Below are 23,551 nucleotides of genomic sequence, written 5' to 3'. Positions count from 1 at the left end.
CTGAAACCCATGCTGACCTGCTAGAGTCAGGTGCCCACGTTCCTCTGGTGTCCGTGGGGCACGTTTCCCACACACCTGTCGGCTGCACCGGTATCCCAGGCTAAGCCTGGAACCCGGTCTCCTCTTGAAGGAGAACCTTCCGCTCCCTGTGGCCGCCGGTGCCGTGTCAGCGCTGTGATTTTCCAGATTATACGTGAAGGAGACGCGCTTCACCGTGATAGCTCTCTCCCGGATACTGCTCGGGTGGAAAAGTCTTCTAAATGAGATTAATCCAAATTTTCTGACCTCAGGAGTTTTTCCTAAATGTGAAAGACATCCTTCGAGCTCCCGTTGATATAACCGGTCGGTTTGAAAAGTGGGAAGATGAAGAATCAGAACTGAACAAGAGGTAGGAGACTTCTCTGGGGTCTGCGAGCACGCCCGTGTTCTGTGCTGCCCTGTGGCAGACCCACCCGCGAGCGTGCTGCGTCCGCGTGGACCGTGTTCCGGCTGCTGGACCGCTCAGGTGCACGTGTGCTGTGTTACTGGCTGACTCTCCCGTTCCTCTTGCTTAGCTTTTATGACAAGAAGGCAGCGGTGCACGAGGCCCTGTGTGACAACGTCGACACACGCACGGTCTTGGAAGAAATGAGGGCTCTGGTCAGCCAGTGCAACCTGTACATGGCGGCCCGGAAGGCCGCCAGGAGGACCCCCAACCGGGCTCTGCTGGAAAGCATCGCTCTGTACCTCACCCACATGCTGAAGGTAGGCAGCCCTTGAACTGCAGGCACCTGAGGCACTCGCCATGCCGCGTGCACGCAGGCAGTGGGCCTTGGCCGTGACCGCGGAGGTCCGGTCACCGTGGGCCCCTTCTCAGGACCTCTTGACACACTCATCCTGCACGTCTGTTTCTCTTTGTAGATCTTCGGGGCCATCGAGGAGGAAAGCTCCCTGGGATTCCCAGTGAGAGGACCCGGAACCAGCCTCGATGTGAGTAGAGCACCCCTGGGCACAGAGAAGTCCCTCCCTGGGGGTCGCACCCCCTCCCCGGGAAATGGTGCCCGTGTCGAGGAACACTCTCCTGCCTTCCACACCTGCTCCCTTCCCTTCCTCGCTCCCCTCCTGGGCCAGCCCTGTGGACATTTGGAGGCCCATGTTAGGTCCCACCGGCCCTGGACCTTCCAGACCGAGCCCTGGGGCTCACCTGGACCCGGCTGGGGATTGAACACAGTCAGCTGCCCCCCCCCCCCCCCCCCCCGCGTGCGCGAGCTCAACCTTGCTCCCTGACCCACTCTTGGGGGTGCTTGTACTGCCATGTGCCGGCCGTGAGCTCAGTCCCGGATAGCAGGCTCAACGGGACCAACTTTGCTTGAGCTATAGCCGCATGGTAATGGATTCCTGTGCGCTGACATTCTTGCACGCGTGCATTCAGATAGCACACCGGGCGGTGCGTCTGGTCGGGAGAAAGTTCCCCAGCAGTGGCCAGCGTCACCCCGGTACTGGCGGTTTCCGCTGCATGATGACCCTCCCTCATGGCACATGCTTGTTCAGGCTCATCTCAGACACTTTTCAGGCCTGATCTTTAATGATTTGATGAGAATGTGTGTGTGGGTATTTAGATCTAACTTATTTAAAGGAAAACAGGAAGCAAGGACAAAGTAAAAAGGCCAAACCCTTTTAGAATTCTGTTTCTGGATGGTTGCTAGTGTGAAGACCCTTCTTCTGCAGGAGGAGCGTACAGCTGTCTCCCCAAGAACTGGCTTCCGAAAAGAAACCAGGTTGTGTCAGGAAGAAGGCCTGCCGAGCTCTGGGCCCACATCCTCCGGGCTCCACTCGCCCTAAAGCTGGTTGGTCTAAAGGCTTTAACCTCCCTCGGTGCTTCTCAGAAAGGAAACCCACACAACTGCTCTCGTCTTGTATACATGATGCTACACACTGAGTTTCTTAGAAAAAGAGAAAGAGAGAAAACACTTCCTGCACTAGAGACAGTCTGCTCTCGAGCTTAAAAACAGTGCTTTTAATGTGCTGGTTGTGTGGGGGCTTTGCGCGTGACCTCAGTGGGCCCTTTGAAGGCTGTGTGTGGGAACAAGCAGCCGTGAGGTGACAGGGCAGGCAGCCCTGCCAGGCCAAAGGGCGGGACCCCTTCGTGGGCTTCACAGCTTTTGAAGTTTCTGTGTCAGCTTCCAAATCTGAATTGTTTTAGGAGCGGGGCAGATAGTCTTGATGAGGCCCATACTGAGTGGTGTGCAGTGCACGCGAGTGGGGTCCACAAGGCCACCAGGGCACCCCTCCTCCGCACAGACCCTGCTGGCTGAGGCCTCCGTCCCCCTGCGCCAAGGCTCACCATGGCGGTCTCCGTGCCTGGTGGAGATAAAGAGCAAAAACCCTGATGCCGGTCCCCCTGCATGAGCACGGCGCCCCAGCTGGGTGCAGGACTGGGACATGGGAGGCCAGGTCAGGCTGGGGGCTTGTCAGCCTAGCTGGCTTCTGTGGGTAGTGATTATTACTTCGGTGAGTGAGCCACCGAAGGACTTAATTAAGAGGCAGGGAGAGATTTTGCTTAAAAGCCTACTGGAAAAAGAGGAAAGATGTAAAGGAAAAGATTTTATAAAATCATTGTTTCTCCAGTTTGGATTCTGCTGTCTTTGGTTTTCGTTTCTATCAGGCTTTCCGTGCCAGCACCGCTCCTGGGTTACTGCAGGTAGTTAACTGTGGCGTAGATGCGAACGTGTGTGTGTGTGTGTGTGTGTGTGTGTGTGTGTGTGTGTGTGTGTGTGTGTGTGTGTGTGAGAGAGAGAGAGAGAGAGAGAGAGACAGTTCTTGGAGACTCTGGTTCCTCTTGTACAAGCGTGTGTGTGGCCACAGGTCGGACGCAGGCACAGCCCGGCTCCATGGTGCTGGCCTCCACTCCCAGCCCAGGAGGGACAGCGTCAGCCTCCCAGAACAGCCTACCCGACAGACACCCACGTTGAACCGTTTATCTGTAAAGACAGGGTTTTTTTTGAATAGCGTGTCTGACCGGAGGCAGAACCACTCCTGTGAGCAGTTGAACAGAGTGGCTTGCAGAACTTGTCGGGCTGGGCCAGGAGGGAAGCTGTCCTCCTGTCTGTGGTCCGCGTCGTCCATGCGGGGACCCGCATACCCGGTGTAGACCAAGTGTTTGGTGGGGGGGTGTGTGTCCCACCTCTGCGACAGCGGCATCCCTGCCCCTTCCAGCCTTCCACGCGCGCCAAGCCCTATCCATAAATAGAGGCCAAGCTTGACTCTGAGTGAACCTGTTCTTTCCGCAGCTGGAGTCCACGGTCATGCCCTACCTGCAGGTGTTGTCTGAGTTCAGAGAAGGCGTGCGAAAAATTGCCCGAGAGCAAAAAGGTGAGGCTCTTCCTTGCTGGGGTTTGTCTGTGTGGGGCCGCCCTGGGCGCCGTCGGGTGTTAGCAGCGCCTGGCCTGGGGCACGACATCTGCAGGGCCGCCCCCCCCACGTCGTGACAGCCACCACGTCTCTCGACACTGGTGTCCCCCTCAGGGCAGGACAGCCGGGTGGGGGCCGAGGACGTGTGTGAGAGGCGGGGTTTCTTCGCCTGCATTATTTGAGTGGAAAGGCAGAACGAGGCCCTGAGTGCCCTGCCCTCAGCCCTGTCTGCGCGGGGCTCACTTCTACTTTTGGGGCATCTGCAGGCCGGGGGCTCGCCAGTGCCCGTCCTTGCTTCCAGAAGTGATAATGGGGAGCCGGGGGAGTCCCGGTGCCGCCCCAACTGTCATTCTGCTCGGGCGTGGTGGGGGCCAGCTGCCTTGCACTCGAGGGGCCTCCCCCGGGGCCGCCTCATGGCATGCGGCCAGCTGCCCATCGCCGACATTCCCGAGGTCGGTCACTGTCGTGTGTCCTTGGAGACTAGGAGAGTGCTGCGTCATTGCAGACCCATTTGGATCGGCTGTGAGCCGGAGCGTGCGTTTCACCCTGCGCTGTCGGGGTGGCCGACGGGCGTGCTGAACCCAGGCGGGGCCGGGTCTGCTCTGCTGCGCTCCGCCCACGTGCACGCTGCCCCATTCAGTGCTCAGCATTTCATAGAGAGTTGGAGCCTTGCCGGGGAGGGTCATGTGGGAGTCGCTCACTGCAAATGCCACCTGTCACCTGCGGTGCCGTGCTCCTTCCCCAGGCCCCTCTGACAGGTAGTTACACCTGGAGCTCCCCTGGCCGCCATCCCTGCAGAGTGGGCCCAGGTGGGGTGCCGTGAGGATGGAGCGGGCAGAGGGCCCGATGGGGTGCTCAGGGAGCTGCTGGAGGGAGCCGCACCTTGGAGATGAAAGAGCAGGCCTGGGCCTGTTCCAGGGAGGGCAGAGCAAGAGGGCAGGAGACCCCAAGGCCATGGGCGCCCCAGGAGGAGCCTGGATCTGACAGTGCTGTTGTGGGGAGCAGGGGGCTTTAGGCCGGGCGTTTGGACCCACTGACTAAACACCCTCTCTCTAGTACCTGGCGCCCTCACTGTTTTAAAGCACTGGAGAAAGCCTGATGGACTCTGCCGGAGCCATGCTGCCTCGTCCAGCCACGTTGACAGCACTGGCATCTCAGCCTCGGGGGGCAGCCAGGGCACCTCTTTCCGGCTGTCCCCCTGCAGCGCAGCATCCTTCCTGGCAGGTGCTGGTGACCGAGAGCCATCGGAGGCCGTGCACAGCACGCAGACCGGGCCAGGGGCTTGCGCAGGCCCTGAGAGTACCTCCTGTCGACTGGCCTGGGGAGGAGTTTGGTTTTACCTCTCCTTGGCTTGCTTTCTCTTTTCGCTTTGTTTTGTTTGTTGCTCAGGCAAACAGACAAAGAGGCCAAATTGCTGAGTCGGGATGATGGTAGTTGTGTCTACGCTGTATGCGCCTTGTCTACCTGCAGTGCTCTCCTGCCCTGAGGCCCAGGTGGAGTGAGGTCATCCTGCCTGAGCCCGTGGCCCAGGACCCACGGACCTGGGGCCCTGCAGATAGGGCGCCTTCTGGGAGCCAGAGACCTGGGGCCTGTGCACTTCGGGCTCCATAGACAAGAAAAGCCTTCTGGGCTGAAGACAGCTCCCCACCTACCAGCAGCAACAGCAGGTACTGAGTCTTTGTTGAGCACCTGGCTGTCCTGTTACCCTGGGCTGGCCACGGAGACAGAATGACAGAGTGAGAAGCTTAGGGTAGGCCTTGAGGTCATGCCTTCAGCCAAGTTTCCCAGGTGCCTGGTGCTCGCCTAACAGGTGAGTAAGACACCGTTTCCCCAATGCCCACAGCTGTGTTGGCCAGAACTCAGCCCTGCCCAGGGAGGACATGCGCTGGGGGGGGGCTGGGGGCGTCTGACTAAGAGAGGCTTGGGAATTTGGGAAGAAGTTAGAAGAGGAGGGAGGCCACGGGTGTGGTCAGAATACCCCTCTCCTTTCATGTTGTTTCATTTTTAGTAAAACCCACGTAATGTATAAAATGTATCACCTAATCAGTCGTGAGCAAGCCCACAGCTCAGGGGCCCTAAGCACGTTCCCGCCATTGTGCAGCCAGCCCCACCATCCGTCCTCAGAACTTTGCATCTTCCCCAATGGAGACTCTGTCCCCATGAAACAGTGACCCCTACCACTCTCCCCAGTGTCCACCGTCCACTCTCTGTCCCCAGAAGTCACCGAGCCCCACCCCTCCCCTGGCCCCAGCGCCCACCGTCCATTCTCTGTGTGAATCTGAGCCCCCGAGGGCCTCGTACACGGAGAACCCTGCAGTATTTGTCATTTCGTGACTTGCTTACTTCAGTCGGTGTGGTCGGTGTCCTTTAGGTCCACCCCCACTGTGGCAGGTGTCAGAACTTCCTTCCTCTTTAAGGCTGGGTCATCTACCACTGTGTGCATAGACGACATTTTGCTCATTCGTTTGTCCGTGGGCAGGTTCTGTGGCCTTTTGTGTCCTCTCCTGAGTCTCCCCTCAGTGGCCTGACAGGTCTCCCTGTTCAGTGCCCAGTCTGTTCTCCGCTCTTGTCTCTGGCCCCAATGGTTGTAGCCAGCCCTGGCAGATCCGCTCCCTCCCCATGCCCACATGCCTCTGGGTGCCTGAGCTCTGTGGACTCTGTGAGCCCCATGCCAGGCAGGGACGGGCCTGGGCCGGGCCATCTCGGCCTGCGAGGGAAGTGCTGACGGGGTGTCTCTACTCGGTGTGTTCGCACAAAGTGCTTCTGAGCTGTTGCTCGTTAGCAGTGATCACAATGGAAAGCGTCTTTTTCTAGAACCTGCTACAATCTGAGCCTCCTGGAGTCAACAGGAGTGCGAGGTGCTTGTGGCTGGCCCACGTGGCCAGGGGCGCCCCAGCGACCACACCCGGGGAAGCCCGTCTTCCTCTTCTGGGCACTTAGCAGCTGGGAAACTGCTTCCCTCCTTGGAAGAGCGTGCCCACGGTTGTGGCCGTGCCTTTGTGGTCTCACCCTCGGGAGCAGTTGTCCTGCGTGTGCCCTGCTTCTCGGGGTGGCCTCTGCTGTCCCAGGGCACAGCCCCACCTCCCCCGGCGCTGCTTCTCCATGTGACGGCCCTGCTCCGTCCAGGCTTCTCCCCTAGCCCCCGGCTGCACAGCCGGAGCTGCGGACCTGGACCTGCCCGGGGCGGACACTCCCCGAAGCCTAGTGTTGCTGCTGGCGGCATTGCAGGTGGCGGAGCGGGCTGTCCCTAGGAGGGGCCCCATGGGGGTCATGGGGCTGTTGCATGTGTGACTCTTGGAAGAACCCCGTGTCCCACGCTGTCTCCACGCCCTCGCCAACGCTTGTCATTTCCTGGCTGTACAAAGACGGTTGTCACTCCTGGCAGTCTGTGGGGCATCTCCATGGGGCTCTGCTGCAGGCTTCCCTGGTGGTGTGTGGTGTGGAGCCCCGTTCCCTGCACCTCGTGGCCACGTGTGCCTCTCCTCCGGAGAGCTGTCCCTTCAGGCCCTGTGCCCGTGTCTCGTGGGGTCATTCATCCTGTCACTGGCTTGTGGGAGCTCTTCATTGTGCACGCTGGGCCTGGTCAGTACGTGACTCGGAAGGCAGGGGAGGAGAAGGCGAGCCCCCAAAGTAATCAAAAGGTTTGGAAGGTTGGTGTGTTTGTGTGTCGGGGGGGGCGGCGGATTCTGAGCTGTGTGGACAGAGCAGGTGTCACCGTGATGGTGGTGGCCATCGTCCTCGGCTCTGCGGAGCCCACACCCAGAGGACAGCATGGGCCTGGAGTTCCTACCACCAGGCAGGGAGCCGACGGTCAGCTGATGGTGGTGATGGCGGCCCCTGGCTTCCTTTCCTTCCAGTTCTGGTTGGCTTGCCCCAGCTCCTGCCCCAGGGTCAGCCCTCCACAGGGGCTATCGGCAGGGCGAGGGCAGGGAGCAAGGATAAAGGGTGTTGTCCCATCAGCCATGCTGGGAAGGCTGGAGAGGCAGAGATGGCTTTTCCTTGAGCAGTGTTGGGAAGCTTCCTGGAGGTGGCTGTGCTTGTGGGGGCGTGGAAGTCCTCTGAGATCCGTTCATCATTCATCTATCCCACAGCAAGTGGCCCCATGGGCCCCGGCCGCACAAGGCGCAGCGGAGGGCAGGGCGTGTGCATGCCCGGTCTGCGTCGGTGGCTTGGGCAGGAGTGGGGGCTGGCGTCGGGTTTCTGGTGTAGGCGTCCCTCACAGCCCTGTGGCGAGGGCGTGCAGAACTACTTGGGGTGGGCCGGCAGTGCAGGCAGATGTCCGAGGGAGGGCTGAGGATGTGGCAGACGCTGGTCGCGGTGCGTCCACAGTACGACGAGACCAGGTGCAGGCCTCCTGTCCCCTGACGTCCTGGGATTTGTCGCCGTCAGAGCTTTCTGAGACGGATTGTGCCCCATGCCCTGTGGCAGCCCAGCTTCCACGCTGACTTCCCCCGGGGCCCGTTTAGCACAGGCTGGGCCTGTGGGGGACTTGGCGGGCCAGGGGGCCTTCTGGGAGCTGGGGGGCAGGCCAGTCTGAGACCTGGCTTTGAAAGACAGCTGCCCCCAGAATGCCTCATCCTCAGTGCCACCAGACCCTGTGAGCAGAGCTGCGCTAGCCTGCTCCCACACGTGGCACCTTATGGCTCCTCGCAGCTGCTCTCAGGGACGGCCACATGTCCCCACTGCACAGACATGAGAGGTGGGGCTGCGTTACCCGCCACCCGCCCTGTTCTGACTGCAGCTGAGTCTCCTTCACCGAAGTCAGTTTCTCACCCCCGAGCTTCTGAGTGAGGCCCCACGTGCTCTTCATTCTCAGCGGCGGCAAACGGACAGCCTCTCCCTGCTGTGTGGTCCCCGGTGCTGAGCCTCCTGGGAACAGGGCCCGTACTTCTGACCCTGCAGGGACCGTGCCGTTCAGGCCTGAAGGCCACACGGGTGCTCTTTTCGTCCCTGCCCACTCTGCCCACTGTGTGTGCTGGCGTGTACCATCTTTCTTAGAAAAGTCACTTCAAAGCCCGTGGGATGGCCAGGCTCTGCGCCTTCTCCTGGGCTTCCCAGGCCCTCTGCCCATTCCAGCCACACCTGAGGTGTGCCGAGGCCTGGCCGAGAGCCGCGTACCCACAGTGGAGCTAGTGTTTGATGCCGTGTCGCTGCAGCACAGCATGGACACCTGTCCGCCCTGGCCTCCAGCGCTTCCCGATCCCTTGGCTGGGCCTTGCACATCGGTGAGAGATGCTGGCCGCTGTGGGCTTCACCCCAACCTCCAGACCCAGTTCTGGCTCTCGCTGGTGGGTGCTTGGAACCCAGCGGCTCCTGGGCCTAGCCGCCTCGCCACAAGGACGTTTGGAGGACGGGAGGTGCATGTGGATGCGGGAGCACAGTTCACGAGGCGAGGGGCTGAGGGAGCATGGAGCACCGGAGCGGGTTCCTGACAGCCGCCGACACACTCGTCCTAGCCGGACGTTTCTCTGTGCCAGGCAGGCCTGACCAGGGCGTGAAGAGTGCGGGGAGCCTTAGCAGCATTTCTGGGTGGCCTCAGAGCACGTGTGGCCTTGGGTCCCTGGGTCCTGGAGTGTGGAACATGGCTGCCTTTCTGAATCGCTGTGCCAGGGCTGTCGGGTCTGGACACCTTCCCGGTTGACCAGGGAGCTTGGGGGGGGGGGCGTGTTTCTGAGCCTCTTTTCTGGGAGGAGAAACCTAATTTTCCTGGACCAGCTGCCCACTTGGCTTTGGGCGGCCCTGACTTCCTGCTCTGAATCCCCAGGAGCTGCGTGGGTGCATCTTCAGATGGCACCTGCCTCAGAACGGGGTCCTAAGGCGGTGCACAAACCGTCGCCCTCGCTGGCAGCCACGTCCTTTGTGCCTGGGCCACGGCTCCCTCCAGAGCACTTGGGAAGGTGCACGCTGGGCACGTCCTGGTGCTCCTTGTGTGTCTGGTTGGACTGAACCACTGTCTTTGTCCACAGTCCCTGAGGTCCTGCAACTGAGCGATGCCCTGCGGGATGACATCCTGCCCGAGCTCGGGGTGCGGTTTGAAGATCACGAAGGTGGGTCCTCCTGGCCACGTCTGGGGGCCCATCATCAGGAACTTTGGGCGTGGTGGGCAGGGACATGGGAGGGATGCTGGGGTTGGGAGCTGGTTTTGAAAGAATTCCAGGACGGGGTCAGAGGTCAAGGGGTTTTTACCATGAGGAGTCCCAGAGTGGCACCCCTGTGGCCCCAAGGGGGTGGCCTTGTAAGTTTATTGCTCTAGTTGTTCTGGATACCTCCCGTGTCTGACAGGCATGCGGCCTGACTGCGTATTGCTGCTGGGCACCGGCCACCCTTCCTTATGATCTGTCCCTTGGCAGATGGCCTGCAGGACTGCTGGCCAGTTTCACCCAGTGTCTGTTGACATTGTGGGGGTTTCGGCTGCACGGTAAATTATAGATTCTAATACTCAGGTGACATGTCCCATTTCATGATCTCTGGCCCCCGTGTCATGAGTGGTGAGGCCTCCTCATGTTCCAGTTAACGTGGAAGCACCATGAGCAGCAAGGGGGCGCGAGGGCCACGGGGGCGGGGGGGCTGGGCCCCACCTCTCCCACTTGGCTTTTCAGGGCTGCCGACCGTGGTCAAGCTTGGGGACAGAGAGGCCTTGCTGCGGGAGAGAGAGGAGAAGAGACGGGTGAGTGGCTGGAGCGGCCGCGTGTTGATAGGAATGAGAGATGGCTGGTGCTGTGCGCTTTGCCCTGGCAGAGCTCCCGTGTGGGGACCCAGCATCTAGAAGCGTCGGAAGGAGCCCTAGCTGGACGTGGGCCACGGGGCAGGGTGGTAACAGAGCAAGGTCTGCCTTCTAAGGAAGGATCCTCTTTTTAAAAAGCGACCCCCGGAGTTCAAGGGAGAACTTTCAGTAAACCGTGCAGCTGACATGTTTGGCCACGGCTTGCCCTGTGGTGTGTCCTTTGCCCCATGGGAGGACCTGCCAGTCACACCTCCGTCTGCCCAGGAAGCGCGGGGCAGGTGCCAGGGGGCCGGGCGCACGAGCAGTGCCGGCGGGAGGTGCTTGTGGGCGCGGGAGCGTGGCTCACGAGACGAGCGCCTGGGCAGGTGCCGACAGCCGGTGCTGAGCTGCGGCAGACCCGCCACCGCTGAGCGTCCCCGGGAGCTGAGGAGGCCCTATCGGCTCCTCCCGTTTCTGCCCCATTTGCTCGCCCGGCTTAGTGGCCCTTCCCTGGGGCCAGGCTCTCGCCTCACCTTGGGCAGCACAGCAGGTGGCCCAGCCACAGAGGTGACATGGGGCTGGCTGAGCCTCCCACCACCCCGGGTGGGGTGAAGAAGCAAACGCCCCGCTTGCTGCCCCACCCCCCCCCACCCCGGTCGCTCTGCCCGGAGAAGGTGCGCACAGGGCATAAAGGCAGACGGGGCTCTGATGGGGGTAGCAGGGGGGCAGCCCTGCCTGCTGGGGGCCCCGCCTGTGGTTCTTGCTCTGGCCGGGGTCTGCCGCGCGTCCTCCTGTAGTTCCTGTCTGCCCGCCAAGTGGGGCCTGTCCCAGCCGGCTGTGCTGAACGGGCATGAGGACTGCGGCCTCCCCCGCCCCCCGAACCTTCCCCCGGGGGGACAAACACGGTCCTCACCAAGAAAGCAGCCACCGAGCCCGTACCAGGCCGCCTCTCTGCCCACTCCCAGCCAGCCTCCTCTGCCCCAGTGGTTGCTTTTCCCGAGCCCGTGGCCCCTGCTTGCTGGGAACTTGGCTCCACTCCCCGCTGCACCGGCCCTGCCCTGCCCTCACCGAGTCCCACGATTCTCTGGCCCCACACTTACCTGTACCCCGCCGCGCACCTGACAGCTTAGCTGACCAGGAAGCCCCGAAACCTAGGATGTCCATGAGCGTATCGTGACTCCACTCCCCAAAGCTGTGGCTCCTTCCTGTCAGCGGTGGTACAGCTCGGGCCCTGCACCTCCCCTCAACAGGAGCCACCCAGCACCGAGGCTGGGCATCCCCTCCCCTCCCCTAGCTGCCAGGGTGCCCCCCCCCCAGCCCTGCCCTGACTGCAGGCGGGGGTGGGCTCCTGGCCTCCAGCCTGTCTCCGGCAACCCCCCACTGCCCTTCACCCACACAGTTAACCCCGGCTCCTTCCCTGGCCCAGGCTGCGCGGCCTGGTCCCTGCTGACCCTGCCCTCCTCCCCCACGTTCTGTAGCCCCTCTCGATGCTGTCCCTGCTCACCCACCCGACAGAGCCCCCCCGCCCCAGCTCGGCTCACTGCTCCTTTCTTCGCGTCTGCCGGGCCCCAGACCTCGTGTGTGCCGTTCTCTGCTTCCGCATGTCTGGAGCGGGGCCCGGCGCCCACACGGGCCGCTGAGAGTCTCCCCAGGTCCTAATGGGGAGGGCTCCCCGCCCCCCCTGGGGTGGCTAGGTCGGTGTCCAGGCGAGGGCAATGGGGGGCCGGCTCCCTGGCTCATGGGGCCCCCTCCGCTCCTGTAGGTTGAAGACGAGAAGAGGAAGAAGAAGGAGGAGGCCGCCAGGAGAAAACGGGGGCAAGAGGTAAGCAGCTGTCTGTGTGGGGCCTGCGCCTGCCCAGGCGGAAGGGGACACTCGGACCCCGTGTCCCACTCTCTGTGCCTCCCTGGGGCCCGGCCAGGTCCCCGCTCTGTCTGTGCCAACTGCAGTGCCCTCCCGGCCTCGCCACACAGCCCCACAGGGCACCCCGAGTGCAGGGAGGCCCGAGGCCCTGGAGAGGGAGAGGCCGGGTGCGGAGCCGCCCCGGGCAGCCCTGGGCTCCGTGCTGCTGTGATGGCTTCAGACGGCCTTGCCACTGTTCCTGGAGGACAAGCAGGACGCTCCGTGTTGAGTTGTCGCCCCTCTGACTGCTCCACCCGTCCTCTGTCACCCTCTCAGTCCCGGGGCTGGGCTGGGGGCGACGCGCGGTCAGGCCTTCCCCGCGCGCGGCTGGGCTGCGGTGACCAGGGCTCTGTGTCCCAGGCAGCGAAGCTGGCCAGGATGAAGATCCCACCCAGTGAGATGTTCTTGTTGGAAAGTGACAAATACTCCAAGTTTGATGAAAACGTAAGAGTCTCTCTCTTTTTTTTCTTTTCAGAACCTTGTTAGAATGCTAAATTGGGGGTGATGGGGACCTCCAGCCTTGGACAAGCAGCTTTTCTGTTTGGGGTGCAGTTTGCGGGAGGCGCCCCAAGTGTCCAGGGCGGCCTCCCTCCAGGCCGGCCAGAGGTGTGGCAGGGAGGCCGTGGCACTGTCCCCAGACCCTTCCTTACTGGTTCTGATACATATTTGCTGCTTTCCTTTTTGCCAGCCCTATCAGAACTGAGTCACGTTGACCCAAAGGGGGGGGTCAGTGGCCTCGCCCCCAGGTGGGAGGGTGCCCCCAGCCGGTTGCTCGCTCCTCAGCGGCCGGGAGAGGCACCGCCATGGGGGCGCGCTACAGCAGAGCATGTGTGAGTCCCCGCCCAGGCGCGTCCCGGGGCTGAGCCCATGGGCTCCAAGAGGGGGGTTGGGCGCGCCCTGCTGACCCTGTGCTCTCCATGTTCTCAGGGTTTGCCCACACATGACACTGAAGGCAAGGAGTTGAGCAAAGGGCAAGCCAAGAAGCTGAAGAAGCTCTTTGAAGCTCAGGAGAAGCTCTACAAGGAGTATTTGCAAATGGTGCAAAATGGAAGCTTCCAACAAAACAGTGGGGACTGAGCTTGAAGCCATCGGTGGCCTGACTTTCTGTCTGCATCCTTAGTGACGGTGCCCCGTGTTCTGATCCTGTTTACAGCGGTGCTCGGGTCCTGAGACCAGGACTCCGTTCACAGAGGCCCACGCCATCTTCGGCGCCAAGACTTCAGTAATAAATGTTTCCAGACAGCGAGGCTGGGCGTCCTGTGTGCCGTCGAGCTCACGGCCAGCGCCTGTGTGGGGCCTGCTCGGGGCTGCTGGCTCAGCAGGTCACGGCTTCAGTGCTCGGGTCAGTGGAGCTGCTTCAGCCAGCCGAGAAATTTCTGCCCCGTGCAGATTGCTATCGGCTAATCTCTGGTGTCTGGGTGCTTTTGGAGGTATTTAAGTAGGAAAAAGACAGGCTCAAACTGGCAAGCCCGCTGACACCGCACACAAAGGCTGCGCGGTCGGGCCCTCTGGTTCTGAGGAGTAGACACACCGCAGCGATCCTGCGGCACCCACGCCCCAGGGACGACCAAGGGCTGGCTCAGCAGGCGTGCCCTGCCCTGCCCTGCCCTGCCCTACCCTACCCACGTCCGCACGGCTGCCTGCTGAGATAAGGGGGGGAGGTCGCGGCACACACAGCGGGGCGGCGTTTGTCACCAGGTCCCAGCGTGGGGAGCGCCCCGCCTCGGACGAGCTTCCCTGCCTTGCCTGGTGAGGGTGCGAGCAGAGCCCTGCAGAAGGCAGGCGCCGGGTCAGCCCTGTGACGGCAGAGGACAGAGGTGCTGGTGCTGGGCTGTCAGGTCGGGACACGCTGTCCGAGTCTCACCGGGCCGTGACGGCAGCGCCGAGCCACGCTGTCCCCGGGGGGAGCGGGCCCCGTCTGGTTGTGGGCACCCTCAGCCCTTGTCCCCATGACCCCTCTGGTAGGAGACTCCGAGAGACACCCCACTTGCTGCAGTGTTGTTCACGGAGCCGGTGGGACAGCCGCCTGTGCGACTTGGTGGTACTGCAGGCACGGGGAGCACGTGCTCATGAAACAAGGGGGCCTGCTCTGGTGTTGAGACCCCCGACCTCTCAGCCTTGTAAACGTTTTGCATACAAACATTAAACCAGTAAGATGACAAGGCCCCAAAACTCAGTGAAACAAACTCGTTCCGGGTAGGTCACCCCAAAACTTAGTGGCCGAAAGCAGCCATTGCCTTACTACCCTCCCTGGTGCCTCTCGGTCGGTCCGGTGCCTTTTGGGATGTAACCTCAGAGGTCACATAGCGTGACTGCTGCCATCCTCCCGGCATGCAGGCCGTCCCAGACGCCCGCCACGCTCCCCGGGGTGCGGTGGCGAGGTTCCAGAACAGGGCGAGGGCCTGGCAACATCATGGTGGCCTCTGCTGGTGCAGGGACTTGCTGCTTTGCTCTGCGTCTGCCACGGGTTTACGCTAAGGTCAAAAAAGTGCAGAGAAGTGAGGGTTCATTCAAGTGTTTGGTCGTTGGCATTGTTGTGAAACTCTATTGGGGGACCAAGCAAACACTCTATTGACAGCAGCAACCCAGATGTTAACGTAAGAGAAAAAATACAAGTGTAAAAGCGAAGGAGTTAAGGAAAGCCACAATACTCCCAAATATGAATTAGAAACAACAACATGTACTTTCAAATCCACTTTCAAATAGTCGGGGCTTCCTGGCTGTGGAGACAGAGGGCAAACCCGGCTGCTGGGGGTCCCCGGAGAGCCAGACTCGGGGCTCAGTGCCACCCCTCTCCCTGGAGAAGGGGGGCCCGCTCCAGGTCTAGAGCAGAAGTACCAGGACACCCCAAGCCATCTGTCCCCAGAGGGAAGCCCTCAAGGACCAAGGAGGTCATGTCAGAAAGGGGACAAATCAGAAGGGCATCGTGCTGGTGCAAATACTGCATGATTCCACGTTGGTGACGTTCCTGATGTGCTAGACCTGTAGGAACAGAGTGTGGGGGGCTTGTGTTTGTGGGGGGCTCCGGGCCGCGGCTCTGCTCTGGCCGGCACGATGGCACCGTGGGGGGGACCTTTCACAAGGGCACACGGGACCCCACTGGCCCTCAGCATCTTGGGAATCTCTCCTGCAACATAAAACCGCCTTGGGAGCTTCCACCGGCCGAGGTGGGGACAACTTGAGTCTTGAAAGCAAGGATTAATTGAAATCTGGGCACGTATACTTATTTTCAGAAGCGAAGGAAGCCAAGAAATAATAATCTGTCCCCCCTGGACGTGGAGTTTGCATCCACTTCTTACTGGGCGGACTTAGTTACTTCTCCACGGCAGAATTGAGGCTGCCTCCACAGGGCGTATGGGAACCGGACTCGGGCCCCCAGCGGCCCCAGCGGAAAGCACCCGCTAACAGAACTGACGGGATGCTACGCACAGAAAGCCCCCGTTCGCCAACCCGAGTGCAGCACCTGATCTAGGACAGGCCTACGGCTGCCGACATTCCCCGGTCACAGCAGGTGCCAAGGTGTCACCTTGCAGGTGGCTCGTAGGTCATGGGGGCCAGGGGAGATGTGCGTGTCACCTTATGGTGCCAGACTCTGCGGGCCCCCCTCCTGCCCCAGCCCTGGGTCTCAGCATCGCCCAGAGGGGGACAAGCACAGGATCCGGATCTGGGCAGGGGTGATGCCAGAGGAGCGAGGCGGTGCGTCTCACTTCCCGCTCACGGGCAAAGGCGCAGTCAGGGGTGCCGCCGGGGAGCAACCGGGCTCTGGGACGCCCGGGCTGCTGGGCCATCCAGGGGCCCCGGTGCCGGGGGGTTGTGCCGGGAGGAGGAGGCCGACCAGAATGGCAGAGATGCAGGACGCGGGAGCCTTGTTGGGTTTGAGCACACCGGCCTGGAGACGGCCTGAGCGGTGGCCTCTGTCCCGACATCATCCTCTCCGCTTTTCTGCGTGAAACTTTTCATGACCAGATGTCTTTTAAAGCACGCCACCAGGAAATCCTCTCGTCTTCCAGGAAGGATGCCAGCCCTGCTGTGCTGCCTCAGGAACAGGTGAGCGGGAGGTTGGCCTACGCCCTGGCCGCTTGGAGGGAGAGACAGGGGGCCTGGGGGGGGGGCAGTGAATTGAGGGGCCTCCGTCAGAGTCACAGCCCCTGCCCCCCCCGGCAGGTCCCCTCGGGTAGGCTGTTGAGCAGTGTCCTCAGTGCCCCACAGGCTGCAGGAGAACCTTCTGGAACAAGATGGGGTGGGGTGGAAATTTTTTTTTTTAAAGATTTTTTTTTTTTTTTTGAGAGAGAGAGAGAATGAGAGAGAGAGAGAGCACAAGAGGGAAGAGGGTCAGAGAAGCAGACTCCCTGCCGAGCAGGGAGCCCGATGCGGGACTCGATCCCGGGACTCCGGGATCATGACCTGAGTCGAAGGCAGTCGCTTAACAACTGAGCCACCCAGGCGCCCGAAATTTTTTTTGGAAAGTATATTAATTCACCTGTGACAAGTACGTGCAAGAAACCCCCTTTTTTTTTAAAGATTTTATTTATTTGCGAGAGAGAGAATGAGAGACAGAGAGCACGAGAGGGAAGAGGGTCAGAGGGAGAAGCAGACTCCCCACCGAGCAGGGAGCCCGATGTGGGACTCAATTCCGGGATTGCGGGATCATGACGTGAGCCGAAGGCAGTCGCCCAACCAGTTGAGCCACCCAGGCGCCCGTTCCTTTGTTCCCTTTAACAGGAAAATACATTTGCTATGACTTAACGCTTCATGTAAGTCAATCCATTTATGGCTGTATTGGGGGGCGAAATACAGTCATGGTGCCCACGCCTGGGCTGCTTTCTCCAAGCAGAGTCTGGGCCACTGGTGGACCCAGGAGGTGGCGCTTCTGGCCCCTCAGAGGGTGGCTCGGGATGCAGGCTCCACAGCGGCTGCTCCTGGTCATTCTGAGCACCGGGGCCTGTGGGGACCATTTGTCGTCTGGAGCATGGTGCAGGCTAAGCCACTCATAGGACAGACTTAGGAGAGCCTCATAGCAGGGGCAAAAGGAAGGGCCCAGGCTCCAGCTCTAAGACCCCCACCCACCCTTGTCCTCAGGCATTTAGTCCCCTCCCTCGGCGGGGGGTGGGGTCTTCGGAACAGTCCACACCCGCATCAGGCTGTTCCGCGCGCCAGTGTTCTAACTGTCCAGCAAACCTGTGAAATGGGGACTACAAGTGCCCATGATTGACAGATGGAGAAACTGAGCCACAGGCTGTCAGGGACACCCAGCTATATTTGGGAAGGTCAGGGATTTGGCCCCAGGGGTCTGACCCAGGAACACTTGCCCTTTTACTCCTGTTCTGCACCGCACAGCCTGCTGTCCAGGATGACTAACGGGGCACACCTCACTGTGTGCTGTGAGCCGAATGGCAGCCCCCTAAGGAATTCAGCCCCAGCTCCTGGTTACTTATGCACTTAACACGTGGAGAAAGGTTCTCTGCACATGTGATCGAGTTAAAATGAGGCCACTACAGTAGTCCTAAGGTAGTGACCACAGGAGAGGCCAAGTGAGGATGGAGACAAAGCCTGGGGGCAGGGGTGGTGGTGGGGAACGTGGCTGCAGCCCAAGACGGCCTGGGGCCCCAGAAGCTGGAAGAGGCAAGGAAGGACCCTTCCCTGGAGTCTTCAGAGGGAGCCCAGTCCTTTGGCACCTGGATTTCTGCCTTCTGGCCTCCAGAACCTCGAGAACATAATTTCTGTTGTGTTTTCTTAAGCACCCCGGTTGGTGGCACTTCGCGGTGTGGCAGCCACAGGAAAATAAAACCGCATTCTCAACGTGTTACAAACAGAAAGGCTTTGGGCACCCCTGGCCCTCTTTCAGGGCAACTCAGTGAAGTGACCCCAGGTTCACAGTGTGCACCACCACCGCCTGCCCATGGGCACTGCTGACCCAGGCACCATTTTTGAAAAAATAGACAAAAATCACGAAACACCTCCCCCCCCCCCCCAACTGCAGATGCAGCCCAGAAAAGAAGAACCTCAGGAAACCCGGGCCTGGGGCGCATGGCTTTCCAACCCAACTGTCATCTTGCTCCAGTTGTTAATTCAACGCTTTTCTACAAACTGTGATGTGATGAGGCTGTGGTTGGTACCCCAGCCCGGCGGCAGGGCCCGCACCTCTGGGCCTCATGGGTGCCGGGGGGTGGGGAGGGGGTTCTGCTCAGGCCGGAGCCAGGCTGACAGCCCGGTGTGCGCGGACGCGGGTGCGCGAGAAGGCGGGACCGAGGGCGAAGCCCATAGGCGGAACTCCGGGATTTGAGGACGCCAGAGGCATGGGCGGTGGGGTCGCCGGAAGTCTGCGGGGTCCGCGCGCCCGTTACTGCAGATGGCACCGAACTGGAAGAGCACCGCGGGCTCGGGAGGGGGGGTCAGAGGGCGGGCGGCGGGCGGCGGGCGGCGGCAGGTGCCCTCCACGTGTCCTCCGCGTGCCCCGGCCCCTTAAAGAGGCGGAAGGAACGCGAGCGCGCGCTGCCGCAGACGTCACACGCCCGTATTTGCACACGGCTCGAGGGCCTGAGCGCGACGCAGCGTGACGTCCCCCACCATCGCGGCCTCTGACTGGTCGTCGCCGGCGGCGCCGGAGCGTATTTGACTTGCGCCGAGCCCGCCCAACCACAGCCCGCCTTGCTTACGGAGGGCGGGGCGAGGGGCCTCGGCCAATGGAAGGCGGTGTTGTTGGCGGCCACGGCGGCGCAGCCCCTGGAGCGAGCAAGGCCACTGCCGCCGCCGCTGCCGCAGCCGCAGGAGGCGTGAGGAGTGGACGCGAGGCGCTTGCCCGGGTAACGGCGCGCTGGGGCGGCCGGCCAGGGCCCTGAGCCGGGGCAGCGGGGGCCCAGGGCGGCGGGCGCGAGGCCCGGGGCCGCCGTGGGAGCAGGCCTCGGCGGCAGGGGCGGGGCGGCAGCCGGGCTGGCGGGGAGGCCGGCGGGGAGGCCGGGGTGGCGGGCGGCGGCGGGCGGCGGGGAGAGGGCGGCCGTGGGTGACCCCCCCGCCCCGCCCCCCTCCCCGGCGCGGCCCTGAAGGTCAGGAGGCGCTTTGTTTCCGCGTGGCGGTCTGCCCGGCTGGCCGTGACCCCGAGGGGAGCGGCAGCCGCGGGGCCCCTTTGTTTTCGGGGCGCGGGGTTGTGCCTGCGGGGAGGCCGCCCCTCGGGACCGGGACGGGGACGGAGACGGCAAAGTTCCACGTTCGTCTTTGAGCCCCGAGTCGCCGGCGGCGCCCACGGCGGTGCGTTTTCACCGGGCTGCCGAGCCGCCGTCCGCCCGGGGCTCGCTTTTCTGAGCGCGCCCGCCGCGTGCCCCCGGAGGACCGTGTGGCCGCGATAAGACCCGCCCGTCCGCGCCCGCGGGCCGTCGGCCGGGGGTGGGGGAGGGTGGTGTCCCCGGGACGCGCTGCTGCGGGTGTGCGCTGTGCTAGGCTCCGAGAGTGGGGAGTCGTGGGTCCGGCACCGCCCCCCCGCAGTGCCGGCTGTGCGGCGGAAGGACGGACGCGGGCCGCGGTGCACCGCGGGGGCGCGGCTCGCCTCCTCGCACGTGCTCTCTGGTTTCGTGATGACCCGGTACCTGGTGTCCTCCGGGCCCACTGCTCGGGAGGCCCTAGGCGCTGGCCGGCCAGTGACCACGGTCCGTCCGAGGCGGCACCGCTTGCGTGCAGGCGCCGGCGGCTCGGACCTGACCCGGCGTTCCTGCTTCTGCAGAGGGGGAGGAAAAAGTTGTGCGGAGCCCAGCTTGGGTCCCCCCCACCCCCCCGGGAGGGTTTGAGCCCGGCGATCGCTTCCCGCTCAAGACTTCTGGGATCCTTACCGGTCGCTAAATGCGTCCCCCAGTAGAGTCTGGAAATTAGTTCAGCCTGCCGTGAGTGATGGCTGGTGCAGGAGATAATCTGCAGATGTCCAGTGAGCTCGAGCGAGAGCCGGGCGGCGGCAGGAGGGGGAGCCAGTGCAGGGATGAAGCGGGACGTGTGCCGTTGCCAGGGAGGTGAAACCCGGGCGCGCGTGAAGTTTCTCCATTTACTAGCTGCTTTTTTACTTGTTTCGGGGTAAGGAATTTTTTTTCGTTCATCTTTTGAGGTAAATGTTCCTAGTGCGAGATTTCAGAGGATCAGGGGAAGATCAGACCTTTTTGGTCAATAGAAACACGGTTGGCAGAGTTTAATTTCTTACAACATCATGGTGACAAAAGGGGCTCATTTTGTAGATAAAGTAGGCAGATTGGCAGATTACTTAGGAACATTTTATTTATTTATTTTTAAGATTTTATTTGTTTGTCAGAGAGAGAGCGCAGGCAGGGAGAGCGGCAGGCAGAGGGAGAAGCAGGCTCCCGGCTGATCTCCTGGGATCAAGACCCGAGCCCAAGGCAGCGGCTTAACCGACGGAGCCACACAGGCGTCCCACTCAGGGAATATTTTAACTGGAATTTTAAGGCTGCTTCTTCTGGTATGATGAAAATAATTGTTCTCAAAATAGTTATTTATGTAAAACAGTAGTTATTCCAACAGCATAGCGCTGTCCGAGATACCTGTTGTTACACATTTATTTGCAGTCTTTTTTTTTCTTGGTTTACCAGTGATACTGCAGTTTATTTGTACCTCTGTGTCATAAAGTAACATCTAAATGCATTCCTGAATTTTGCATTATTTTTCAAAACGATTATAGAATAGTGATTGGAGAGATTGGATTCTTTACTTTAGCTAATTTAATCATTTGTTTTGATGGTGTCAGTAAACTGAATCCTGAAAAGTTTACTTCTGCTTTAGGATTATTGTCCTCAAAATATGTACAGACATTTTTTTAGTTGGGTGGATCGGCTGTGTGGATTACCAGACTCTTCTGTGGTATTTTGAGTGTAGAGATTTCTATCTGTATGAGGTAGTTCATAATTCTGTAGAGATGAAGTCCACAGAGTTGGGGTGTGTTTGTCATTACAGTGTGTGAACTTGTATTTGAATCTCTAATGACGGTGTTTCGGTTAGCCTGTCCGGGTTTTAGCAGCCCCTCGGTGCTGGGAGCATATCAGTTTCCTGTATCTGCAGTGCTGACCAGCCAGTGTTGTGATTGACGTCTTCAACGTTTTTCTTTTCTTGAGTGGTTGGGGGTAAGTCTTTCAGTATTAGGCGGAGGTGACCGCAAATGGGAATGTATAAATGGTATAATAGAGTGTAGAATTACTTTAGAGTTTTTTTTCTTGCTTTCTCTTTGTTGTCCACATTTTTTTAAAGATGTTTTAAAACTGTTTTCAGAAGCTTATGTTGTATTGCCAGAAATTTTGCCAGAGAATCTAAATTTGTTTGTGTTGGAACAATAGTATGTAGTATCTGTGGGCAGGAGGGTGATATAAATTCCCAAAGGCCTATGGCCACCAGCTATGTGAAATAGGCAGAACCCCATATTGCTGGCATCCAGCACTGGCCCTGATGGCCGGGTGTGAATGATGAGACAGCAGTGAGGAGTTTCTGGGGGGTTTGGTCTGGAATTGCTGCCTCAGAGGTGCTTACTTGAAGTGGAAATGTGTTTAGGCATCCATGGTGACCCGGGTGGTAATTACCTAGCTTGACCATTCTGCCACTGGGAGGTTTTACAAGTGGCCAGAAACAGGGTCTTCACAGGAAGTCACTGTCATCCGGGCTTCCCTTACTTTGTGTGGTCGCTCCTCCTTTATTTAGCAAGTACTTGTGTCCCCAAACTGCAGGTGGGGAATTTGTCCTTATCCCGTGGGAGACCCTTATCAATACGCAGTGAAGAATCTTGTGTTCGACTGCTAGGAAATTTTTAAGAAGTAGATTTGTGATGACATAGATTTGTTTTCATTTGACAGCCGTTGGTTTTCTACCCTGTCCTCTTCAGAGAAGGCAGGGCTGCTTTCCTTTGCCATTTAATTTAATTTTTTAAAAGATTTTATTTATTTATTTGTGACAGAGAGAGAGCATGAGAAGGGGGAGGGTCAGAGGGAGAAACAGACTCCCCACTGAGCAGGGAGACCGATGCGGGACTTGATCCCGGGACTCCAGGATCATTACATGAGCCGAAGGCAGTTGTTTAACCAACTTTGCCACCCAGGCGCCCCTGCCATTTAATTTTAATTCCGTGAGTATTTAGTAACAGGAGAGGCAGTGTGTTTTTGTAGTAAGGAGACTATAAGAGAGCACTTTGTGACCTATACTTTTTGATCTTGACCACTCACTGTGTCGCCTTAAATTTCCTCTTAGAAGTATACTCTGCCAGCTGTTGAAACTAAATGTGCTTCCGGTCTGGGTTCCTGACTTTATGTACTGTGCATTTTAATATATCCAAAAGACTGTTTCAAACAAGAGGAGATGATTTCCATCAGTTTTGTGGTAGAGAGATTGACTGTACACCTCAAACATTTACGTACAAAGGTTATAAGAATGCATTTGTAAGTATTACACTTTAAAACATTGCGTATGTGTAGGAAAATAGCTTTCAATGCCTTGTATCTATTCATTCATTCTTTCATGAACCTCTCTGTGCTCGGCATAGTTCTAGGTACTTGGGGTATCGCTCTGAACAAAACAAAGGGCCTTGCCTTCGTATATTTTCGTGGTGGGAGACAGATAAACAAGTTGGATGGTGGTAGGTGCTTTTGAGAAGAAAAGTAGAGGAGTAGGGACTTGGATGGTTGTGATTTTTTTTTTTTTTTAAAGATTTTATTTAGAGAGAGAGCAGGGGGCAGGGGCAGAGGGAGAGAGAGAGAATCTTAAGCAGACTCCAAGCTGAGTGTGGAGCCCAACATGGGGCTCGATCTCAGGACCTTGAGATCATGTCCTGAGCCAAAGGCAGACGCTTAACCGACTGAGCCACCCAGGCACCCCATTTGTGATTTTTAAATAAGGTGAAGAGGGAAGACCTTACAGAGTGACAAGACTTTTAAATACTGGATAAGGGCAATTTTGAAATGTTTGCCTCATTTAGTCATATACTAATGAATTGCAGAGAAGAGAGTGGAAGAGGAAACTGGAGATGTAGCAATGAAGAGCTACTTTGCCCTGAGTAAAAATAGAGTTTTTGGTTAAGGAAAGGAAATGCATTTTTTATTTTCTTCCAGAAAACTGAGGGCTTGGTCTCTTGCAAGTTTCTGAAGAGATGGTCCACTGTTGTCTGGTGGCAGTTAGATCTTGTAAGCAGACACAACTTGCTCTGTGTGTTCACAAACTCCATGGGAGAGACTAAGGTGTGTGTGGAGTCCCTGATGCCATGTTGTGCGCAGGCAGGGGTGGGCTCTGAGCCCACAGCAGTGAGTGAGGAAAGCAGAGACTGCCTGGCCGCTGGGTCCTGCCAAGTCCTGTGCTGGCTCCAGGGATTGCTGCGTTGAGCAAGTAGACAGCTCCCTGCCCTCATGGAACTTGTTCTTCAGTGGGAAACTTGCACTGTTTACGCATCCTTTTTTTTTTTTCCTTTAAACATGGTAATAGAAAGTTTAAAACATGCAAAAGTAACGATCCCCCTTATCTAATACTTACATGTAGTAATGAACTATTCTCCAATCTTAGTGCATCTGTAAACATATGTGTGATTTTTTTTTTTT

At 59.1% G+C, this 23,551-nt stretch overlaps 2 protein-coding genes across 4 annotated transcripts in view; both read left to right on the top strand.

Annotated features, from left to right (window-relative positions):
* Nucleotides 1-13,239, top strand: part of CARS1 (cysteinyl-tRNA synthetase 1) — a 46,312-nt gene extending 33,073 nt beyond the window's left edge. For both annotated transcript variants that reach the window (XM_028117863.2, XM_028117862.2), the window contains 9 exons: nucleotides 291-388; nucleotides 555-744; nucleotides 901-969; nucleotides 3,270-3,351; nucleotides 9,357-9,437; nucleotides 9,990-10,057; nucleotides 11,856-11,915; nucleotides 12,354-12,437; nucleotides 12,921-13,239. In XM_028117863.2, the coding sequence (XP_027973664.1) occupies nucleotides 291-388; nucleotides 555-744; nucleotides 901-969; nucleotides 3,270-3,351; nucleotides 9,357-9,437; nucleotides 9,990-10,057; nucleotides 11,856-11,915; nucleotides 12,354-12,437; nucleotides 12,921-13,070 (882 nt within the window). In that variant the 3' untranslated portion in view covers nucleotides 13,071-13,239. The remainder of the gene's footprint in view (nucleotides 1-290; nucleotides 389-554; nucleotides 745-900; nucleotides 970-3,269; nucleotides 3,352-9,356; nucleotides 9,438-9,989; nucleotides 10,058-11,855; nucleotides 11,916-12,353; nucleotides 12,438-12,920) is intronic.
* Nucleotides 13,240-18,692: 5,453 nt separating this feature from the next.
* Nucleotides 18,693-23,551, top strand: part of NAP1L4 (nucleosome assembly protein 1 like 4) — a 44,881-nt gene continuing 40,022 nt past the window's right edge. For both annotated transcript variants that reach the window (XM_028118224.2, XM_028118228.2), the window contains exon 1: nucleotides 18,693-18,796. The gene's annotated coding sequence lies outside the window, so the exon portion shown is untranslated. The remainder of the gene's footprint in view (nucleotides 18,797-23,551) is intronic.

Source organism: Eumetopias jubatus, unplaced genomic scaffold (genome assembly GCF_037043125.1).
Source record: "Eumetopias jubatus isolate StellerSeaLion01/CBP00866 unplaced genomic scaffold, mEumJub1_p1.0 scaffold_13, whole genome shotgun sequence".
In the NCBI taxonomy this organism is placed as follows: Eukaryota; Metazoa; Chordata; class Mammalia; order Carnivora; family Otariidae; genus Eumetopias; species Eumetopias jubatus.
The sequence above is the reverse complement of the archived record's forward strand: the minus strand, read 5'-3'. Positions and strand labels throughout refer to the sequence as shown.